At 37.5% G+C, this 19507-nt stretch overlaps 1 protein-coding gene across 1 annotated transcript in view; it reads right to left on the bottom strand.

The window, feature by feature from the left end:
- The window catches only part of PGM5 (phosphoglucomutase 5), a 242042-nt gene that overhangs the window by 30635 nt on the left and 191900 nt on the right, over nt 1-19507 (bottom strand). The window contains exon 10 of the mRNA XM_001365519.4: nt 4615-4749. Coding sequence (XP_001365556.2) covers nt 4615-4749 — 135 coding nt within the window. The remainder of the gene's footprint in view (nt 1-4614; nt 4750-19507) is intronic.

Here is a 19507-nt window from a genome sequence, read left to right as displayed (position 1 = left end):
CAAGTCTGTGGCAGAGGAGAATTCTACTTCTAGGTACTAAAACAGTAAGTAGAGCTAGCATTGGGTCATTTTTCTTTGATAAAATGAGGGCATCTTGCTAAGATATCCCCTTCTCCCCAAAGAGAGAGCAGACAGAAACAAGAGAAGACGGCAATAGACCCACAAACACCAAAGGGACATGAAAGTTAGCAACTCATGTTTAGTTCAATAGTGATTGAAACAGTTAAATTTAAAGAAAGAAAAAACATACATGGGCATTCATAGTTCTTTAAATCTTGCTCTGATTTGTAATTTGACAAATTTATTATGCAAATAGGTAAAAAGTATTATGCAGTTAATTTATAAGACCATTGAAAAGGTCTGTTTTTAGGGTTAGGGTTTATAGAAGAAAGATCACTGATCTGAATGTGTATTTGATAGATTAAAATTCAGTTAATCATGCCTGGAAGAAGCTTATCTAAATGACGTATTTAATATAACTCAGGAGCCATCATTCACATGGTTCACTGGCTAACATAAGACACAGTTTAGACCCAGTAAGGCCAAGTTCTTGCTAGTACACTAAGGAATTCCTTTCTGGGAAAAGGTTAAGTGGGAGAGTTTGGTTGATGGCAGTAACCTTATACTGAGAGGGAGCCCAGAGGGGGGCTGTGGGAGAAGTGCGTGCTGATAGTTTAGAGATCGCTGTAGGGTACTATAGAATAGATGTTGAGCTGCGTCTCCATGTCAGCTCTATATCCTATATTATCCCCTTCCTCTTGGTTAGGAGCAGCATGGGTAGGTGTGAAAAGTGGTGCAGATTCTGGGAGGGGGAATGAGAAGGGGAAGTTCTAGGTGTCTCCCCCCTCCAGATCTCTGATCGAAGGAGATTATAGGTATGTAGCGTGACAGGCAAACTATCCAAGTTGGGCTCAAATTCTCTTCCTACTTTTTCTTACTGATAGAAACCTCACTCCCATCTCCTACCTTCCTGCCCCAATTATATCCACTGGGAGGGAGAAAAGAGGGACCCAGTTTCTTTTTTTAAAAAGTTGTTATTAAAATACAGGCAAAGATTGCTTTAAAAATAAAAAAAAAGCTTTGCCTGTGTCTATCTATAAACATACATGTGTAACAAATCTAAAGGAAGAGCCTTCGAGAAGAAAACTGGAGAACAGCCACCTGTCTCTAAACCAACTGTTTTGCTAGACCCAAAAGCAGATGTATTTTTGGTCTCTCCAGTTGAAATAGACTATTGACCCAAAGTCAAGGACTTAGTGGCAAGAATTACTGCTTTCAGGGAAGGCGTGATAACTCCTCTCTCCCCATCCTTCTAGAGGACTCTGACCCAGTTATAGTTTTCTCCCTATAAGGAATTCCTAATTTATCTCTCTAGTCTTGGAAATTGCTATGTTTCAGCTGCATCCTAAGGCAAGAGAGTACCAGAGATAGAGTGCGAAATGTCAGTTATGAAATTCCCAGAACATTTAACTTAATAAATGACATATTATAGACAGAATATAAAAATTAACATACTGAAAGCTAGTATAATATAAATTATTAGTGGGCATTGTCATAAGAAATCAAGTATACTTACATAGGCTTTACATTCAAGGGGGATTTGAATATATACATGTATATATGCATGTATACATATTGCCACAAATGTGTATGTTTACAGCTCGATGACTAGGGATGCTTGGCTTTTGTGTCAATATCTTTGTTAATGGGTTAGGCTTTACATCACTGTAATCATGGTAGGGACAGAGGGAGAGGGAAAGCAAGGAGAGGAAGGGAAGAGACAAAGAGATACAGAAGGAGAAACAGAGAGAGCTAGCTAGAGCATTTATTAAAATATGCAATGTGGCAACTGTTGTACAGATAGGGAAAGATGGGTTCAGTGAACAAACTGCCCCAAGTTTAAGCTCTGGTCCTATATCAAACCTGCATAGGTAGAAGGAGCTTCTTTGCCCAGGAAATTCCCTATTTCAGCACTTTTCAAAGTGTGGTCTTCAAACTTCAGGGGGGATCCCAAGACCTTTTCAGGGGATCCTTGGGGTCAAAATTATTTTCCTTTTTTGCTTAGGAGAATATTCCTCCTTTTCCCAACTAAATTCATGGGTGATGCCAGATTTTCTTCATATACTTTAATGAAAACAACATACTGCAGCAGATTAAATGCAGGAGCAGATGTGATTTGAGAATCCAGCTGTCTTCTCTTAAGCCAAGCATTAAATAGATTTGCAAATAACATATAAAAGAATGATAGTCTCCTCACTAATTTTTTTGTTTTAGAAAATGTGGTTATTTTCATAAAATATGGTGTTTATATTAACAAGCTTATTACTGTAATTTTAAATGAATTTTTCTTCACTTTGCATCTGCTGCCCTGAGTGGTTTCAATTGCCCCACCCAGAATAAGCTCACTGTCTCTAAACTCATCACCAGGATAGCTCAAACTTTAATTGACAACACTTCCCACAGCCTCCTCTCTCCTGTAACTGGAGGTGTGAACAGTAGAGACCTAAACTCCTCCCAATACCTTCCTTTATAGAGGGCAAAAACAGGATTCAGCTCACTCAACATTGTATTTCTGCCCTTCCTGATGTCTATCATTGGCCCCCTTTCCTACATCCTTTTGAGTTTTGTCTCCCCTTTTTAGATTGTAAACTCCTTGAGGTCAGGGACTGCTTTTCTGTTTTATTCATTATATTCCCAGTGCTCAGCAAATGTCTAGCGCATAACAAGTCTTTAATAAATGTTTATTGAATTAGATTGGGTTGAATTAAAATATTTTAAAGTATATCAGTTTTAATTTCTAAAATTGTAAATCTTTATAAATTTAACACATATAAACAAAAGTTTTTAGGGAGTCTTCAATAATTTTTAAGAATGTAAAAGGCTTTCTGAGATCAAAGAGTTTGAAAGCCACTGCAATATACCAGTGAAATCAGAGGCACTGTCCCTATCTCTTCTTTTAGTGGTACTAAACTCAAATACAAATGGTGCAACTAAACTATACATAAGGATCCATGCCTTTGTATTTAAACATTTATTAACATTATGCTGTATTATATTTTTATTCCCAGTTACATTTTTTAAACATTTGCATTAGGTTCCAAGGCAGAAGAGTAGTAAGGGCTAAGCAATGGGGGTTAAGTGATTTGCCCAAGGTCATATAGCTAGGCAGTGTCTGAGGCCATATTTGAACCCAGGCCAATTAGAGAGCTGCCTCTCTAATTACATTTTAATCTGGTTTGGGTTGTATTGAGGAGTGTTGGAAGCCAAAAGGAGCTAGCAACTGAATTATACACCTCTGCCCTGTACCACAATAGCCATTGTCAAAATAAACCCCTTTGTCTAACCTGGGAGAAAAGGGTAACTTCTGCATTCAGAACCCTTGGAATGGTGGGCTAATCTTATTACTGTTACTAGATGGATATGGATGGTCACCATGAAGCAAGGTAGCTTTTGCCTTCCCCTTTAGGAGTGAGTTCATTGAACTTTCCAGGGCAAACCCTAAACAGGCTTTATGGAGCAATCTCAGTGCCATTCTCAACTCTTTACATTCACTTATCCTACATGTCCAATCACCTGTCAAATTTGTCATTCCCAACTCCACATCTCTCGCATTAATTCTTTCCTCTCTATTCCCATAGCCACCACCCTCGCTGAGGTCATTATCACTCTCTCCTGTATTATTACCATAACTTGCTAGGTAGTCTTTGGACTTCAAGCTCCTCCCCACACTTAAACATCCTCCACCCAGTTCTCAAATGGTTTTCCCAAAAGTGTAATACTGCTATTTCACCCCCATAGTCACTAAACATCAGGGGTTCCCTGTTACCTCTAGGATCAGATATAAAATCTCCTTGGCATTGAAAACCCTTCACTGTCAGACTCTAGCATACCTTTCCATCCTTGTATGTCATTCCTCTTCACCCATTCTAAATCCAGCCATACTTGTCTTCTTGCTGTCCTGAGTAGATACAATGCTCCATCTCCCACCTCCATTCCTTTGCAGTATCTGTTTCCTATGCGCAGAATGCTTTCTCTCCTGAACTCTGTTTCTTGAAATCTCTATTCTTCTTCAAGATTCAGCTCAAGTTCTGTCTTTTATGGGAAGCCTTTCTTGACTCTTCTAACACATAGTATACTCCTGTGCCAAACTACTTAGCTTCATTTCTCATATCTTATTTACATGGATTCATGTTATCTCCCCTTACAGAATATAAACTCTTTGAAGGCAAAGAACATTTCATTTTTTGTCTTTGCATTCCCAGTGATTAGAACAGTGCAGGACACATGGTAGGCACTCAACAAGATCTTGTTGATTGATTTGAACTCAACTTTTACTCTCCTTCCCTCATATTAATACAATCACCTGTTAAGGCCTGACTCTTACCTTCACAATATCTCTCATATCCACCTCCCTCTCCTCTCCACTCACTTTGTCAAGACCCATATGCCCTCTTTTCCAGACTAGCACAACCTCCTCCCTTTTAAGGGAAAACCAACCAACCAACAAAAGCCCCAACGTGCCTTTGAAGTAGCCTAAGAACCATGTGACACAAAATATCACAGAATTTAGAACCGGGCATAAGTCAGGTGCCAAGTAGTATTTAATCCTGTTACCTGTGGTTCCCTATCATGATTGCTCGGGTCCTTCTCATAGCTTTCTGCATAGATCCTGATTGTGGCTCTCATGCCACTGGATGAACTGAGCCTAAATATGAGCCTGGACGCATTTGAGAAAATGATCCGGAGACCCTAGAAAAGAGAAAGTAAAAAAATAAGTGAATTAATGAATAAACAGATACATAAAATGAAAACCAGCTGAGGAGACTATCATATAATTATATCCCCAAAGAAAGTGGAGCTGGCTCTGGACAAAAAAGACAAGTCTACACTAAATGTGCCCTAGAAACTACTTAATGTCTTGTATTTGCCTCTGAATTCTATTCCTTTTTTGTTGTAGTTTTTGGAAACTTGAGGGACAGCAAGAAAATATACAAACTATGAGATGGTTATGCTTTCTTGTTGTGACAGAATAAAAAGAAACTGTAGCAAATTGTTTGGAATGTCATTTAATAAACATTTGTGTGGTCAATGTCAATTTTATGGTCTTGTCATCAAATTGTCCATGATGGGACACTGTTCTCTAGTCACAGAAGTTTAAACTTGTTTGGGGGGGGGGGGGTCAGATGAATTGATGTCTCTCAGGCTGAATCTGTAGCATACCTCATTACCACTCAAATCACTTTTATATGTTTTCTGTGTCCTGGAGATATACAGGACAAGAGTCCATACCATGCCAGATAACTAAAAGAATACAAATGTGAGATGAGTTCCTAATCACTGTCTAAAGGGACACCAACAAAGACTGAACACAAAACGAAGGGAGACAGAAGGGGAAATGGTGAACCAACACAACTGAGTTGCTGTAAGCTCAGAGTTTTATCTGTCATGCAAGTATCCAACCTTTCAAATAGTAAACTATGGCACTTGCAAAGATAGGCTAGTCTGACCGTAATACATTAACACTGAAAGCAGTGCGAAGTTTTTTTCTAGAATTGCTTCTTCCCTGGTATGGGCGGAGATTCAGATTTATTTTCCTCAAAATCACTGTAAACAGATGTTTAATGGATGATGATGATAATAATAATAATGATAATAATAGCAACTAACATTTAACCAGGCCCTGTGCTAAGTATTTTACAATTATTATCTCATTTGGCTCTCACAACAGCTCAGGGAGGTAGGTGCTATTATTAGCCTCATTTTTAAGATGAGGAAACTAAAGCAAAAAGAGGTTCTGCAGCTTGCTCAGACATATAGTAATAGTGATTATAGAGGTAACTATGTTAGAGTAATCTAATTTGATGTTAAACTTCACTCTCATCATATCATCTCCCTACTACCTTCATTTAATTAAATGTTATTTTTTCAATAAATAAAAATCTTCTTTCTCTCACTGCCACCTTCCCCCTGAACAAAGAAAAACAAAATTATTCTAAAAATGCATATAGTCGAACAAAAATAAATTCTCACATTGACCAAGTCCCAATACAAAACATTTCTCATTCTCTGCTCTAAATCCATCACTGGTTAGGAGATGGTTCACATGTTTTGTCACAAATCTTCTGGAATCGTGGTCAGTCATGTTTAGAGTTCTTAAGTCTTCAAGGCTGTTTTTATAATACTGTTATTATTCTATAAATTGTCCTCATAGTCCTGCTCACTCCACTCTTCATCTGTTCATTCGAGTCTTTCCAGGTTTCTCTGAAATCATCCCCTTCATTGATTCTTGCAGAACAATAATATTCCGTCACATTCATATAACATGTTCAGTCATTCCTCAATTGATGAACAGCCCCTCAATTTCTAGTTCTTTCCCACTCTGAAAAGAGCTGCTATAAATATTATTTTTTATATTTTTATTTCTTTGTTTATATTTTTGAATATCTCATTTGGATTTTGTGCTTGTACCCACTGTCTCCTATAAATAAATCTCTTGGTTTCTTATACAGGCCACATTCCAATGAGATGGAGGGACACAATGGATTAGGCAGCAACAGAGCCTCTGCTGATCACTGGACATCTCTTCAGACTTTGTATCTGCTCTCATTCTCTCTCACTCCAAAGTAGTAGTCACTGGGATAGAGCTTGAGGGCAAAGATGCTGCTACTTCACTTGATCAGATATAATTCCTTTTCTTAAGGGCAGCCAGGGGCACAGGGGATAGAGTGCTGGATTTGGATAAAGAAAGACCTGAGTTCAAAGCTGTTCTCAGGTACTTACTAACTATGTGACCCTGGGCAAGACACATAACCCTATTTGCCTCAGTTTCTTCATCTGCGAAAATGAGTTGGAGAAGGAAATGGCAAACTACTCCAATATCTTTGCCAAGAAAATCCCAAGTGGATTCATGAGGAACCAGATTTAACTGAAGAAGAAAATCCTGTTTCTTTTGTAAATCCTATCTTGAACCTACTTGCTGCTATTTACTGGCTTTATGACGTCAAGTTACTTTACAACTGTAGGACATCTCACTTGTAAAATGAAAGTGTTTGAAGGAATCTAAGGACTCTCCCTGCTCTTAACTTCTAGGAATCTCCCTTTTTGTGATCATAATTATACCAAGAAATTATATTGTGCTTCAAGTTTTGAAAAATGCCTTTTATGGGTTATCTCATCTGATCCTCACAACAACACTGTGAAGTAGATGCGATCAACAGTGTGCAGGAGCCAACTCCTACAGCTCTCAAGAGTAAACTGTCAAACTTCAGTATGAGTATTTATACTAGAAATCAGTAAACTACTAACTCGTGGCTTTATTTATGATTTTGTGATTATGTAACCTTAAGAAAATGATAGGGAAAACATTAATGATACACAACTTAAAAGTGTGTCCGGTGCCCAACTTTTTTCCCCTAGAGAAACATTTTACCAGCACACCACAGCCTGTTATCATCCCCACTGACAAGATGAAGAAAATGTAGCTGAGAGAGATCAACTGATTTATTTAGGGTCACGTATCTAGTAAATATCTGAGGTAGAATTCAAACTCAGATTTCCTGAACTCCAAGTCCAATAACTATGCCCACCAGACCACCTTGCTACCTGGGATTTTCTTTGACCTTCTTGTCTCAGACCCATCCCTAATACCTAACTTTTTTAGTGTGACAGACCAATTCCTAGGACCCTGATCTCAGTCCCCACTTGACAACTATCACCTGAAAAACACCATGGGCATCCTTTTCATTCAACTTATTTGGGCTATGAATCAGCTAATGGCTCATAGCTGGAACCTAAGTGCACAAGACTGGATTGAGACTGAGTGGCTTTAGATTTCTTTATTATAAAATGGAGACAAGAACAATTTTACTATCTGACTCATAAGGTTATTGTGAGAATGAAATGTAAGCTATATTACTCAACCATAAGGTAAAAAACAGAAACCATCTTCCAGCAAAAGTTTTATGACCACCCCAAGAATGAGGATTGTAATCAGCTTGGTCCTTGAATGAGATAAGAACAATAAAAGGAGAGCATCAGTCACATTTGAGGTGTTTTCTTTCTATTTGCCCTTCTCCCTAGCTAATGAGACTAGCTGGCAAATCATACAATGAGAACTGGATTCTAATAGAATTCCTCAAAGAGAAAACAATATGGGGAAAGGAAGGAGGCCAGGAAAACACAAGGGTCTCAGGGGTGAAGGACTCAATGGCTTTGAAAGAAGACAGTTAACCAAGTATCATGGCACTTAAGCCCCAGTGTCTTTCATATTCATATCTATCAATGGTGAAAGAAACTTGGACATTCAGGTTTGGTCCCAGAAAAAGCAATGCTTTTACATGTCCCAATCATCCGGAGTGTTTGTTTATGCCAGGAAGCACTACAGAGGGGAAGAAACACAGAGTCAGAGATAGAGAATCTTGGTGAGAGAAGAGATCCAGGTCCCTTAGAGGAACACAGGACAATAAAATAAAAACACTTAAAAGCCAAAAATAATCATGTTTTAACCATAATATTGTGTCCATTTAAAAATAGATTTTGCTCTTTAATCTATTGTCTGTACTGAAAGTATACTATAGAGAACTTTTAAGAGTTGCTAAGTTCTTTATACATTAATTCATTTAGTCCTCAAAGTAATCCTATGAAGTAGGTGCTATTGTTATCCCCATAGAAACAGAGGCACAAAGAGGGTAAATGTTCACTTGCCCACAGACACACAGCTGTAAGTATCTGAGATGGGATTTGAACTCAATTTTCCTGATCCCAAGTCTCAGACTGTACCTTCTAATGGCACCTGGTTCGCCCTACACCTCGTCGTGAATGGCCCCTTCAGGGATCTGATGAAGTAACACTGCTATGATTTACTGCCTACATTCATAATGGAGAAAATGTTAAATTTGAGTTAGGGATAGTAAAAATAAAGATGTAACTTTGTTTTCCCAACCAAGTTTATGAACGACTAAAATATATCCTTGGACTCTTTAAGGAAGCGCGGACCCCAGGTTAAGAACCCTATTTGTGTTGTGTAAGACAGACCCGGACTGCAGGACCAACAAAGGCCCAAGCACCAAATGAAGGAACTGGGACATTTTCCAATATAAATACAGGAATGATGTTAGTAACAAACTCATGCTTTCATCAGCCTTCCTGCTGAAATCACCACCAGCAGCTGTCTACATAGGCAGTATGATCTAAGGAGGCCAGAAAAGACACCATGAACAAATAGATAAGCTTTATATATCATTTTAAGGCTGACAAAAGCATTTTATATGCAGTTAGTGAACTAGCCTTTATTGACTGTTCAGTATGTGCTAGCTAGGCACTGATTACTCTGAGTGGTTGACATTAGCAATGAAAACATTTTTCAAGTGTATTTCTAGATCATGATGAATAGTCTGGTCCCTGAAGAAGTAAAAGGAAAATGCAACGCCCTCTTTTTGTTGGAGAGAGCAAGGACAATGGGTGTAAAGTCTGTATATCTTGTCAGATGTATTTGTTCGTCCCATGCATATTCTAATCATTGCTATAGATTGACTGCTTTATCTTGTTAGACTCAGTAGGCAGTTGGGTTGAGAATCTATCCAGAAATGGTTGTTTCTCCCCTCCAAAAAGGTATCAATAGAACTTCAAAAGAAATAAAAAACATCATTCAAGTCACTGTTAGAGAAGCTTCTCTTTTAATAGATTGCAAGCTCCTCAAAGGCAGAAACAGTTGTCTTTTCTTTGTCTCCACAAGACATCCCATTTCCTAGCACATAGTAGGTATTTAATACATGTTTATTAAATTGAAATAAATTGAACTGGATGCTTTTCAGGGAAGATGTTTAACTCATTAGACTCAAAAACACTAGACCAACTTCCTTGCGACCTTCCCTGAAATTTAATATTTTCCCACAGTCTTGTTAAAGAATTATAAAACCATAAATAGTATTGTCCCACATATGGACTTCCTGTTGCAGTTCCGCCCACTGAAACATCTGATAAAGTAATTTCTAACAAATGTTCTACATACACTCACATACTACCTCCTTCCCAATATCTAGCATCTACTATCCTGTATATAGCTGGCACCCAACAAATACTTTATGAGTAAATATGGAACAAAAGTCATATTTAAATTGGGGCAAAAACCTGGGCATGATGCTGGCTTGTGAAAGTTTGTCAGAATTTTTGTTTGAAAAGTAAAAGACATGTTTTTATCCGGAAAGATAGAAGGATTCATGATAACAAAATTCATTGTCACAATCATAACAATTGTCTGATCTAGTCCAAAGACAGAACTAATGTCCATCCCAGAGGAAAATGGGCCAAGACATTGAACTAGGTTTAATACCATTTAATACCATACTTAAATATATATATATATATATATACATATATAAGCTTATATGTATGTATATGTAAACTCACATACATATACCTACATGAATTATCCCATATTGTGGGAGCTAGGGACACAGTACTACTGCAATCTTAGAAAATCCACATAAAAATTTTTGGCCCTCCCTTGATACCAGAAAAGAAGTCTGAATTTGTTCTTTTCCTTTCATAGGGTGTTTGAGGTTTACATTTATGATATTGAAAGCTAGAATGTGTTATCATACAATAATACACATATATTTTCTGCATTTCTGAGTTTCTGTGTCATGTGCTGATCTTCATGTGTCATCTGTGGCTTCTGTACAACTTCCCCCCCCCCATTCCCATTTAATTTCTTATGCCAACCTGTGATATACTGAAACCATGATGGGGAAAGTCTCAATGTGGAAGAGATAACTGTATGTGTATATATAACATATATAATTAAAGCAAATGTAGAATAGAATCTAGAAACAGCAAATTTAGGGATAAACAAACTGTAGATTGGATTTTAGAGATGTAGTTCAGTGTTGGAGTCGGGATGCAGATCAAAACATATTATTTTTCACTTTGGTTTAAATGGATTTTTATGTGGGGACTTTGGTTTTATGTGATTATTCTCTTACAAAAATGAACAATGTGGAAATACATTTTGCATAATAACAGAAATACAACTAAGATCAAATTGCTTACTAGCTCCAGAAAGGGGCCATAATTACTCTTGATTAGTGAAATGCGAATTAAAGGAAAGGAGGGAAACAATTTGGATCATATAACTTCAGAAAACTTATGTGGAAAATTGTTATTACATGGAATTGGTAAAATAAAATATCTTTACCAAAAGAATCATCTAGTTCTAATCCTTTTAGAATCACTTTCCCTTTAGCAATCTGGTGAAGTCTATGAACCCCTTCTAAGATTAATGTTCTGTTGCTTATGCCCCTAATTAAAGGAGATACTAAATGTCAGTTAGAGGTAAGTAAAAATTAAGATCTAATTTTTTGCCACCTAAATTTACACATCTCCTGAAATCTATCTACAGACCAATATGGGTCCAGCTTAAGAACCTTGATCTAATTCAATCCTCTTATTTTTACAGGTTAAGGAGACCTGCAGGATCATGAATTAAACTATAATCTTCTTGAGGAAGCTAAATAAAAACTAGGACTGGATTCAGGAAGGCTTTAGTTCAAATTTGGCCTCAGACACTAACTTTGTAACTCTGGGCAAGTAACTTATTTCTATTTGCCCCAGTTTCCTCAACTGTAAAATGGAGATGTCTTGCAAGACTGTTGTGAGATTCAAATGAAATTTATAAATATTTGTAAAGCACTTAACACAGTGTCTGACAAATTCATAGGCATCATATGAATGTTCTTCCCTTTCCACTGACTCCAAAACCAGCACAATTCCCTCAATGGTCCTTATTTCATGTTATCTCCTACAGGACATCCCAATTATATGTCTGTAAAGTGCCAAGGGAAATAAATATATTGTGATATAACATGTGAACCATATTTCTTATAAGGAAGGCATGCAATTTCTTAAGAAACTAAAAAAGGTTGGATTGTACTGACACCTCTTCCAGTGGGAAGATATCCCAGAACTACTCATTCTTTTTGGTTTATATCATAAACTATGAGCTTTCATTCAGAATGTATTTAAAGTAAACTTCTTTAAAAGAACTCATAATACAAAGAGATAGCGACTTTTCTATTTTGGTGGCAAAGAACAGGTAACTGAGAGGTTCCTTATCAATTGAGGAATGGCTATGATTGTGATGGAATACTATTGTGCTATAAGAAATAACAAATGAAAATGTCATTCTCCAATTGAAAAATGGTCAAAGGATTTGAAGATATTTTTCAGATGAAGAAATCAAAGGCATCTATAGTCATATAAAAATGCTCAAAATACAAATTAAAACAACTCTAAGGTACCACTTGATACCTGTCATATTGGCCAATATGACAGAAAAGGAAAATGATAAATGTTGGAGCGGCTGTGTAGGAAATTAGAACACTGACACTATTGGTGGAGTTGTGATGTGATTCAACCATGCTGAAGAACAATTCAGAACTATGCCCAAAGGATTCTAAAAACTGTGTGTTTAATTCAGCAATACCATTACTAGGTCTATATCCCAAAGAGATTAAAAAAAAAAAGAGGAAAGGACCTATTTGTACAAAAATATTTATTGCAGTTCTCCTAGTGGTAGCAAAGATTGGGAAACCAAGGGGTTGTCTGTCCATCAATGGGGAATGGCTGAAAAAGTTATGGTATATGATTATGATTGTGATTGAATACTATTGTCTATAAGAAATGATGCAGGATGATTTTGGAAAAATCTAGAAAGACTTACATGAACTGCTACAAAGTCAACAGAACCAGAAGAACATTGTATACAATGACGGCATTTTTCTAATGAACTGTAAATGACCTGGTTATTCCTAGCAATCTAGAGATTCATGATGAAAAATGTCACATTTTTCTTGGAGGGCAGTTTGCCCTCCAAGAAAGAATTAAAGGAGTCTGAATGCAGACTAAAATATTCTCTTTATTTTTCTTTCTTTCTTTCCTTCTTTCCTTCTTTCTTTCTCTTTCTTTCTCCTCCTTTCTTCCTTTCTCTCTCCCTCCCTCCTCTCTCTTTTCTGTTCTTCTTTTCCTTCTTCATAATTTGAGAGCTCTTCTACAAAAAGACTAATGGGAAAAATGTTTTACATGATTGGAAATGTAAAATCTATATCAGATTGTTTACTGTCTCAGGGAGGTGGGGAGAAAGAGGGAAGGAGAGAATTTGGAATTCAAAAATTTTTTAAAGAATGTGTTAAAATGTTAAAATTACTTTTTCATGTAATTGAGGGAAAATAAAATATTATTTAAAAAAGAAATAAAGAGGGAACAGTTTCAGAAAAACCTAAGAAGTCTTTTATAAACTGTTGCAAAGTCAAGTGAGCAGAACCAGGAGAACAAATTATGCAACAATAGCAATATTATAAAGATAATAAATTTTGAAAGACTTAGTAACTTTGATCAACACAATGACCAACCACAGTTTCAAAGGACTCATAATGAAACATGCTATCTACCTAAGTTGATGAACTTAGAAGGCAGATTAAGACATACAAACATATACATATATTCAACAGCAGTGAGGTAACACAGTGCCATCTGACTCATCTTCCTAAGTTCAAATCTATTCACATCTGGCCTCAGACACTTACTAGCCACATTACCCTGGACAAGTAATTTGCCTCAGTTTCCTCATCTGTAAAATGAACTGGAAAAGGAAATGGCAAAATATTCTTGTATCTGCCAAGAAAACCCCAAATGGGGGTCACAAAGAATTGGATACAACTGAAAAATGGCAACAACAAAATACATAAACACATGAGCATATCTATATACATGCACAGAGGGACATACATACAGATTCTGGACATGACCAAAGTGAGAGTTTGTTTTGCAGGACTATGCATATTTGAAATAGGTTTTGTTTTTCTTGCCTTCTTAAAGAGTAGAAGGGGGAGGGAGAAGGGAGTGAATTGGAACTGAAAATACAATGATTTTTTAAAAGATTTATTTTTTTTAATATTTTTAAATATATACAAATATGTATACTTAAATGTGTGTATATATAAACACATGTTGTTCATCCTTTGGTTTTGAAGAGGGCCAATGCTGAAACAAGGGGATGTCTTGACTTGCTTATGTAAGCAAGGCAGACTTGCACAAAGTTGTCAGCCTCATTCTTTCTTCCAGTGTCATCAAAGTCCAGTGGCAAGTCAAAAGTCAAGATGACTGGCAATGGCTCGGAATGCAGTGGATGAACTTGGCATTTTTGATGTCTGGCCAAGTTCTAAGCACTCCATAGCACCTGTTTCGCCTGCCTTTATATGGTCATTAGAACAAATTGTTGTGATCTGCCTATTCCACTGGGGAAGTGCTCACATGTTTGGCATAGACATCTCCCTAACTCACCAATGGGTTGGAGGTCTGTTGGCTACCCTCAACCCGCTTTAGCCCATCTTCCAAGAGAGTTCACTGGGGTATGTATGGCTCCTGTTCATGTTCTACCTTTTTGGAGCCACGGACAAGGGTTGGGTGATAGGTAGACCTCAAAGATCAATAAACAGAGGTTCTAGTCCTCCCTGAACACCCTATACATGCAATTCTTTCTCTTCATATATAAATTAAAACCCTTTCAGACAATATCCTGATCTTTCCCACTATTCAACACCTCAAAGATATCTAGCCTTAATCTATAAAGCTGAATTAAGATCAAAATGGCTTCCCTGAAGTTCACATCCTCATTTTACAGCTGGGGAAACTGGGGCTAATGGAGGCAAAGTGATTTATTCAAGGACACAGAGGTAGTAAGCATTACTGGTAGTTAATCAATGAGTTAATAAGCTGGGTACAGGAAGGTAGTTTAGTAGCTTGAAACCAAGTCTCAGAGACTAGATGCCCTGGGTTCAAATATGGCTGCAGACACTTCCCAGCTGTGTGATCCTGGACAAGTCACTTTAAACCCCATTGCCTAGACCTTACCACCCTTCTGCCTTGGAATCAATATACAGTATTGATTTTTTTAAAAAAACCCTTACCTTCCATCTTGGAGTCAATACCGTGCATTGGCTCCAAGGCAGAAGAATGGTAAGGGCTAGGCAATGGGGTTTAAAGTGACTTGCCCAGGGTCACACAGCTGGGAAGTGTCTGAGGCCAGATTTGAACCTAGGACCTCTCATCTCTGGCTCTCAATCCACTGAGCTACCCAGCTGCCCCCTACAATATTGATTCTAAGATGGAAGATGAAGGGGGTTTTTAAGTTAAGAAGTATTTATTAAATACCTATTATGTGTCAGGCACTGTAGTTAAGTTCTGTAGATACAAAGAAAGTCAAAAGACAGTATCTGCCCTGATTTCCTCTGCCTTTTGTATCAATGCTCTTTCCAGTGTCCCATGTTGCCTCCTTAGGCTTGATGAGTATTCAGTAGCAACTGGAACAATATAGGGAACATGAAATTCAGAAGCCTTTCTCACCTGGATACTGATCAAGTTAGGTACAAGGTACCACCCATTCCAACTTCTCTTCTGCTAGAGAACAGCTCATCTGGCTTTTGTTTCCTGTTCAAAGAATGCTGACTACATCCGTAAGATGTTTTGGATTCATACCTGCTCCACCCAGTCAACAGTGGTAGCTTCCTCTGTGGGTTCCTGTGCTAGTTTCCAGCTTTTCTCCTTTGTAGTTATTTTTCCTGGTGATAACTGCTTGACAACTACCCATACAGAGGCATTTGTGTCAGAGAAGGAAATAACAGCTGATGCATTTCTATGACTTTACATTACTGCCACACCAGACCACAGCTGAAAATATCTTAGATAACTCACACTACCAAGAAAGGCTAGATGTTATTCTTCCTCCCCTCAAAACTCTTAACTTTCTGTCTTATAATCAATATGAAGTATTTGTTCCAAGGCAGAAGAGCAGTAAGGGCTAGGCAATTGGGTCTAAGTTCCTGTAGCTAGAAAGTGTTTGAGGTCAAATTTGAACTCAGAACATCCCATCTCCAGGCCTGGCTCTCTATCCACTGCCCCAAGATGTTATTCTTTATAATGATAGACTTGGGCAAGGAAAGTCATTATAGCAAAGCCACCAAAATTCAATTAATAAGAATTTCTCATTTAAGTAGAATTTTTAAAAATTGTATTCTCTAGTAATAATAATAAAAACTTGTAGTTCTATAGAATGTTAAAGGTTTTTGATTGTGTCTGACTCTTTGTGAGCCCATGGGCCATAGCTATACATGGAGTTTTCTTGGAAAGGATATTGGGGGGACAGGTGGGTAGCTCAGTGGATTGAGAGTCAGGCTTAGAGATGGGAGGTTCTTGGTTCAAATCTGGTCTCAGACATTTCCTAGCTGTGTGACCCTGGACAAATCATTTAACCCCCATTGCCTAGCCCTTACTACTCTTCTGCCTTGGAATCAATAGACAGAAGGTAAAGATTTGTTTGGTTTTTTTTTAAAGGACATTAGGGTGGTCTGCCATTTCCTTCTCCAGCAGATCCTTTAGATGCACTTTAAGGAATACAAAGTATTTTTTGCAAAACAACTTTATGAGGTAGGGAGTGCTAGTATCCATATTTTAGGTCTGAGGACAATGTGACTGATCTGCCTAAGAGGTCAAAGGATCTTAGATTTAGAGTTGGAAGGAACCTAAGAAGTTGTCTAAGTCCAACCCCTCATTTTACAGTCAGACAACTGAAGTCTGGGGAGGTTAGGTTACTTAAACCAGATCACAGAAAAGTATATGTAAAAGAATCAAGTTTGTAATTCTGGTCCTCTGACTTAAAATACAACATGATGGAGCAATTAAGTGGCTAAGTTGATGAGATCCAGGAGTGGACATGGGAGATCCTGGGTTCAAATCTGATCTCAGATACTTCCTAGCTATGTGACCCCAGGCAGATCACTTAACCCCAATTGCCTAGCCCTTACCAACTCTTCTCCATTGGAAATTATACTTCTATTGGTTCTAAGATAGAAAGTAAGGATTTTTATTTTTTTTTAATCCAGCATGATGCTAAAAAAAATTAAATTTCTAAAAAATTACCTCAAGATGTTGTAAAAAAACATAAAATACAAACAAGATATTTAATTTCCCCTATTAGACTATACTGAATTAGGCAGAGAAATGTTTAAATGTGTTTTAGAAAGGCTTTTTTTCTCAACTCTGAAGCTTAAAACAAAAAGGGATTTCTTGTTAATTCTGAATTTTCCAAGAAATCACTTCAAACATGGCACCTCTTTCTTTGAGCATTCTCCTAACTGGGGCTCTTCCCTATGTAGGTGGCCATTTGTTTATAACCACTTTTATAATCCTCCAAGGTCTGACTTTAGGAAGGTCAATTAGGGTGGATTTATCTAAGTCCCCCAGTTACAGTCCAGGGAATGACAAAAGAGATAGAGAAGTTATAATTAGAAGTGGAATGGCTGTCAGTTAGGTTGATAAGAATGATAGGGTCAAAGTGATGGCTTTTATTTTGTGAAGAGAAAAATTCCAATCTGTTGCTGTCGCCTATACCCTCACTCCAGCCACTGATGACCAGACTAGAATGTGGAAAGTTCCGTGGAATAAGTAATCACAATTGGAAAACACTTTGAAGACAGTGTTGTAAAGAGTGTAGCGGTAGTGACGCCACCTTCATACACAAAGTCAAATACTCTAAAATTGGAAAGGATGTTAGATATCATTTAGTCCAAAATCCAATAAAAAGAAAAAAGCTCAGAGGAGAGGCTCAGAGTAGTGAACATATTTGTGCAAGTTTACACTATTATTAAGTAAAAGTATCAATTATGTTTTCTCCATGGTGTCATGTTGCCTTTCCAAATGAATCTCATCATTAGTGATGTATAGCCATCAAGGGGCAGGTAGGTAGCATAGTGAATAAAGCACTCAATCTGGAAACAGGAGGATCTGAGTTAAAATGTGACCCCAAACACTTCCCAGCTGTATGACCCTGGGCAAGTCACTTAACCCCCTTGCCTAGCCCTTACCACTCTTCTGCCTAAGAACTGATACATAGTATTAATTCTAAGATGGAAGGTAAGGGTTTTTATTAATAAATTAATTTGTTAAATAAAATACATACAAAGTGTTTTTGGTAGGGCATTAACAACTGAGAAAATCAGGAAAAGGTTTCTTGAAGGGGATTCTTGAGCTGGCCTTTCATGTGAGAGTGAAGGATTCACAAGAAGATGAGGATTCCAGGTTGGAGTGACAAAGGTCTCGTGAAAAAAGGCAGGAGATGGAATATTGTATAAAGTGATATGACAGAAGGCCATTTTGGCTGCAGTGTATACAGTACATAAGGGGAAGTAGTATGAAATCAATATGGGAAGACAAATTAGAGCCAAATATTGAAGGGTTTTAAATGCCAAGCAAAGGCACTGGGAAGTCACGGAAGCTTCTTGAGTAGACAGGACATGGTCCCATCTTTACTTTAGGAATTTCAACTTAACAGCTGTGTGGAGAATAGTTTGGGAAAGGGAGAGAATGGATTCAAGGAGACCAATTAGGAAGGCATTGCAACAAATTGGGTGGGAGGAGATGAGGACCTGAGATGGGGTGATTGTGATATGACTCGAGAGGAGACAGATGTGAGCAATGCTGAAGAAATAAAATGGCTAGAACTTGTTGACAAATCTCACAGAGTAAAGAAATAAAGAAAATAGTTTTTCTTTTGAAACAAAATACAAGTAGTTTTAAAAGCAAAGCAGTCATAGACACAAAACTAAGAATATATTTTTCTGAGTTTATTTCTTTTTTCTTTTTAAAAATCTAAACTCATTATTTATTATCTGTTACACTAAAATACCCAGGTAACTCCCTTTCTCTTTCCATTAGGGAAGGCATCTCTTGACAAAAAGATATGTGTATATATAAAACTATATCCTGCTTGTTTGAACTTATGTCTCTAGCATCTACCACAGTGCTTGGCATGTAGTAGGCTCTTAAAGAATAGTAGTTGATTGAATCTAAGGTGGAATGATCATTCCTTCCCAAGATTTCACAGACTTGCACTTGAGTGACCAGCCCTTTCTGATTTCAAAGGTTCTAACTGTTTCCTTCATTGCTTCTTCTAACTTTTGTACGATGACCAATTCTGTTTTTGGAAAAGAGTGCTTCAGTAGACATTAGGTTCTCTACTGTGTCATGTGCCTATACCAGGTTTGTGAATTCTTTTGCTTGTTTGATGCCCTTTTCTCAAATTGGATCTTTCTTGACTTCTTTGTAGCATCTAATAATTTTGATCACCTTCTTCTCACTGGGTTTTCATGACATTGCTTTTTCTTGGTTTTACCTCTGGCCTGTCTTACCTTTCTCAGTCATCCTTTTTGGCTCATCATTCTCATCATGTCTTCAGTGGACTTTGTCCTGGATGCCCTTCTTGTTCTACTCTCCTTTGGTAACTTTACCAGCTCCTATTAGTTTTAACTGTCGACTTCCCAGGCTTTAATTCCAGCCTCGATGTCTCCCACAAGCTGCCCACACCACTACTTTCCATTGGGTATTTTCAACTAAACATAGACAACTTAAAGTAAATATATTGAAAGTAGAATTCATTATTTTTCTCCCAAACATATCC

Source organism: Monodelphis domestica, chromosome 7 (assembly GCF_027887165.1).
Source record: "Monodelphis domestica isolate mMonDom1 chromosome 7, mMonDom1.pri, whole genome shotgun sequence".
NCBI classification, from domain to species: Eukaryota; Metazoa; Chordata; class Mammalia; order Didelphimorphia; family Didelphidae; genus Monodelphis; species Monodelphis domestica.
Note: the sequence above shows the minus strand (reverse complement) of the source record. Positions and strands in the feature narration are given on the sequence as shown.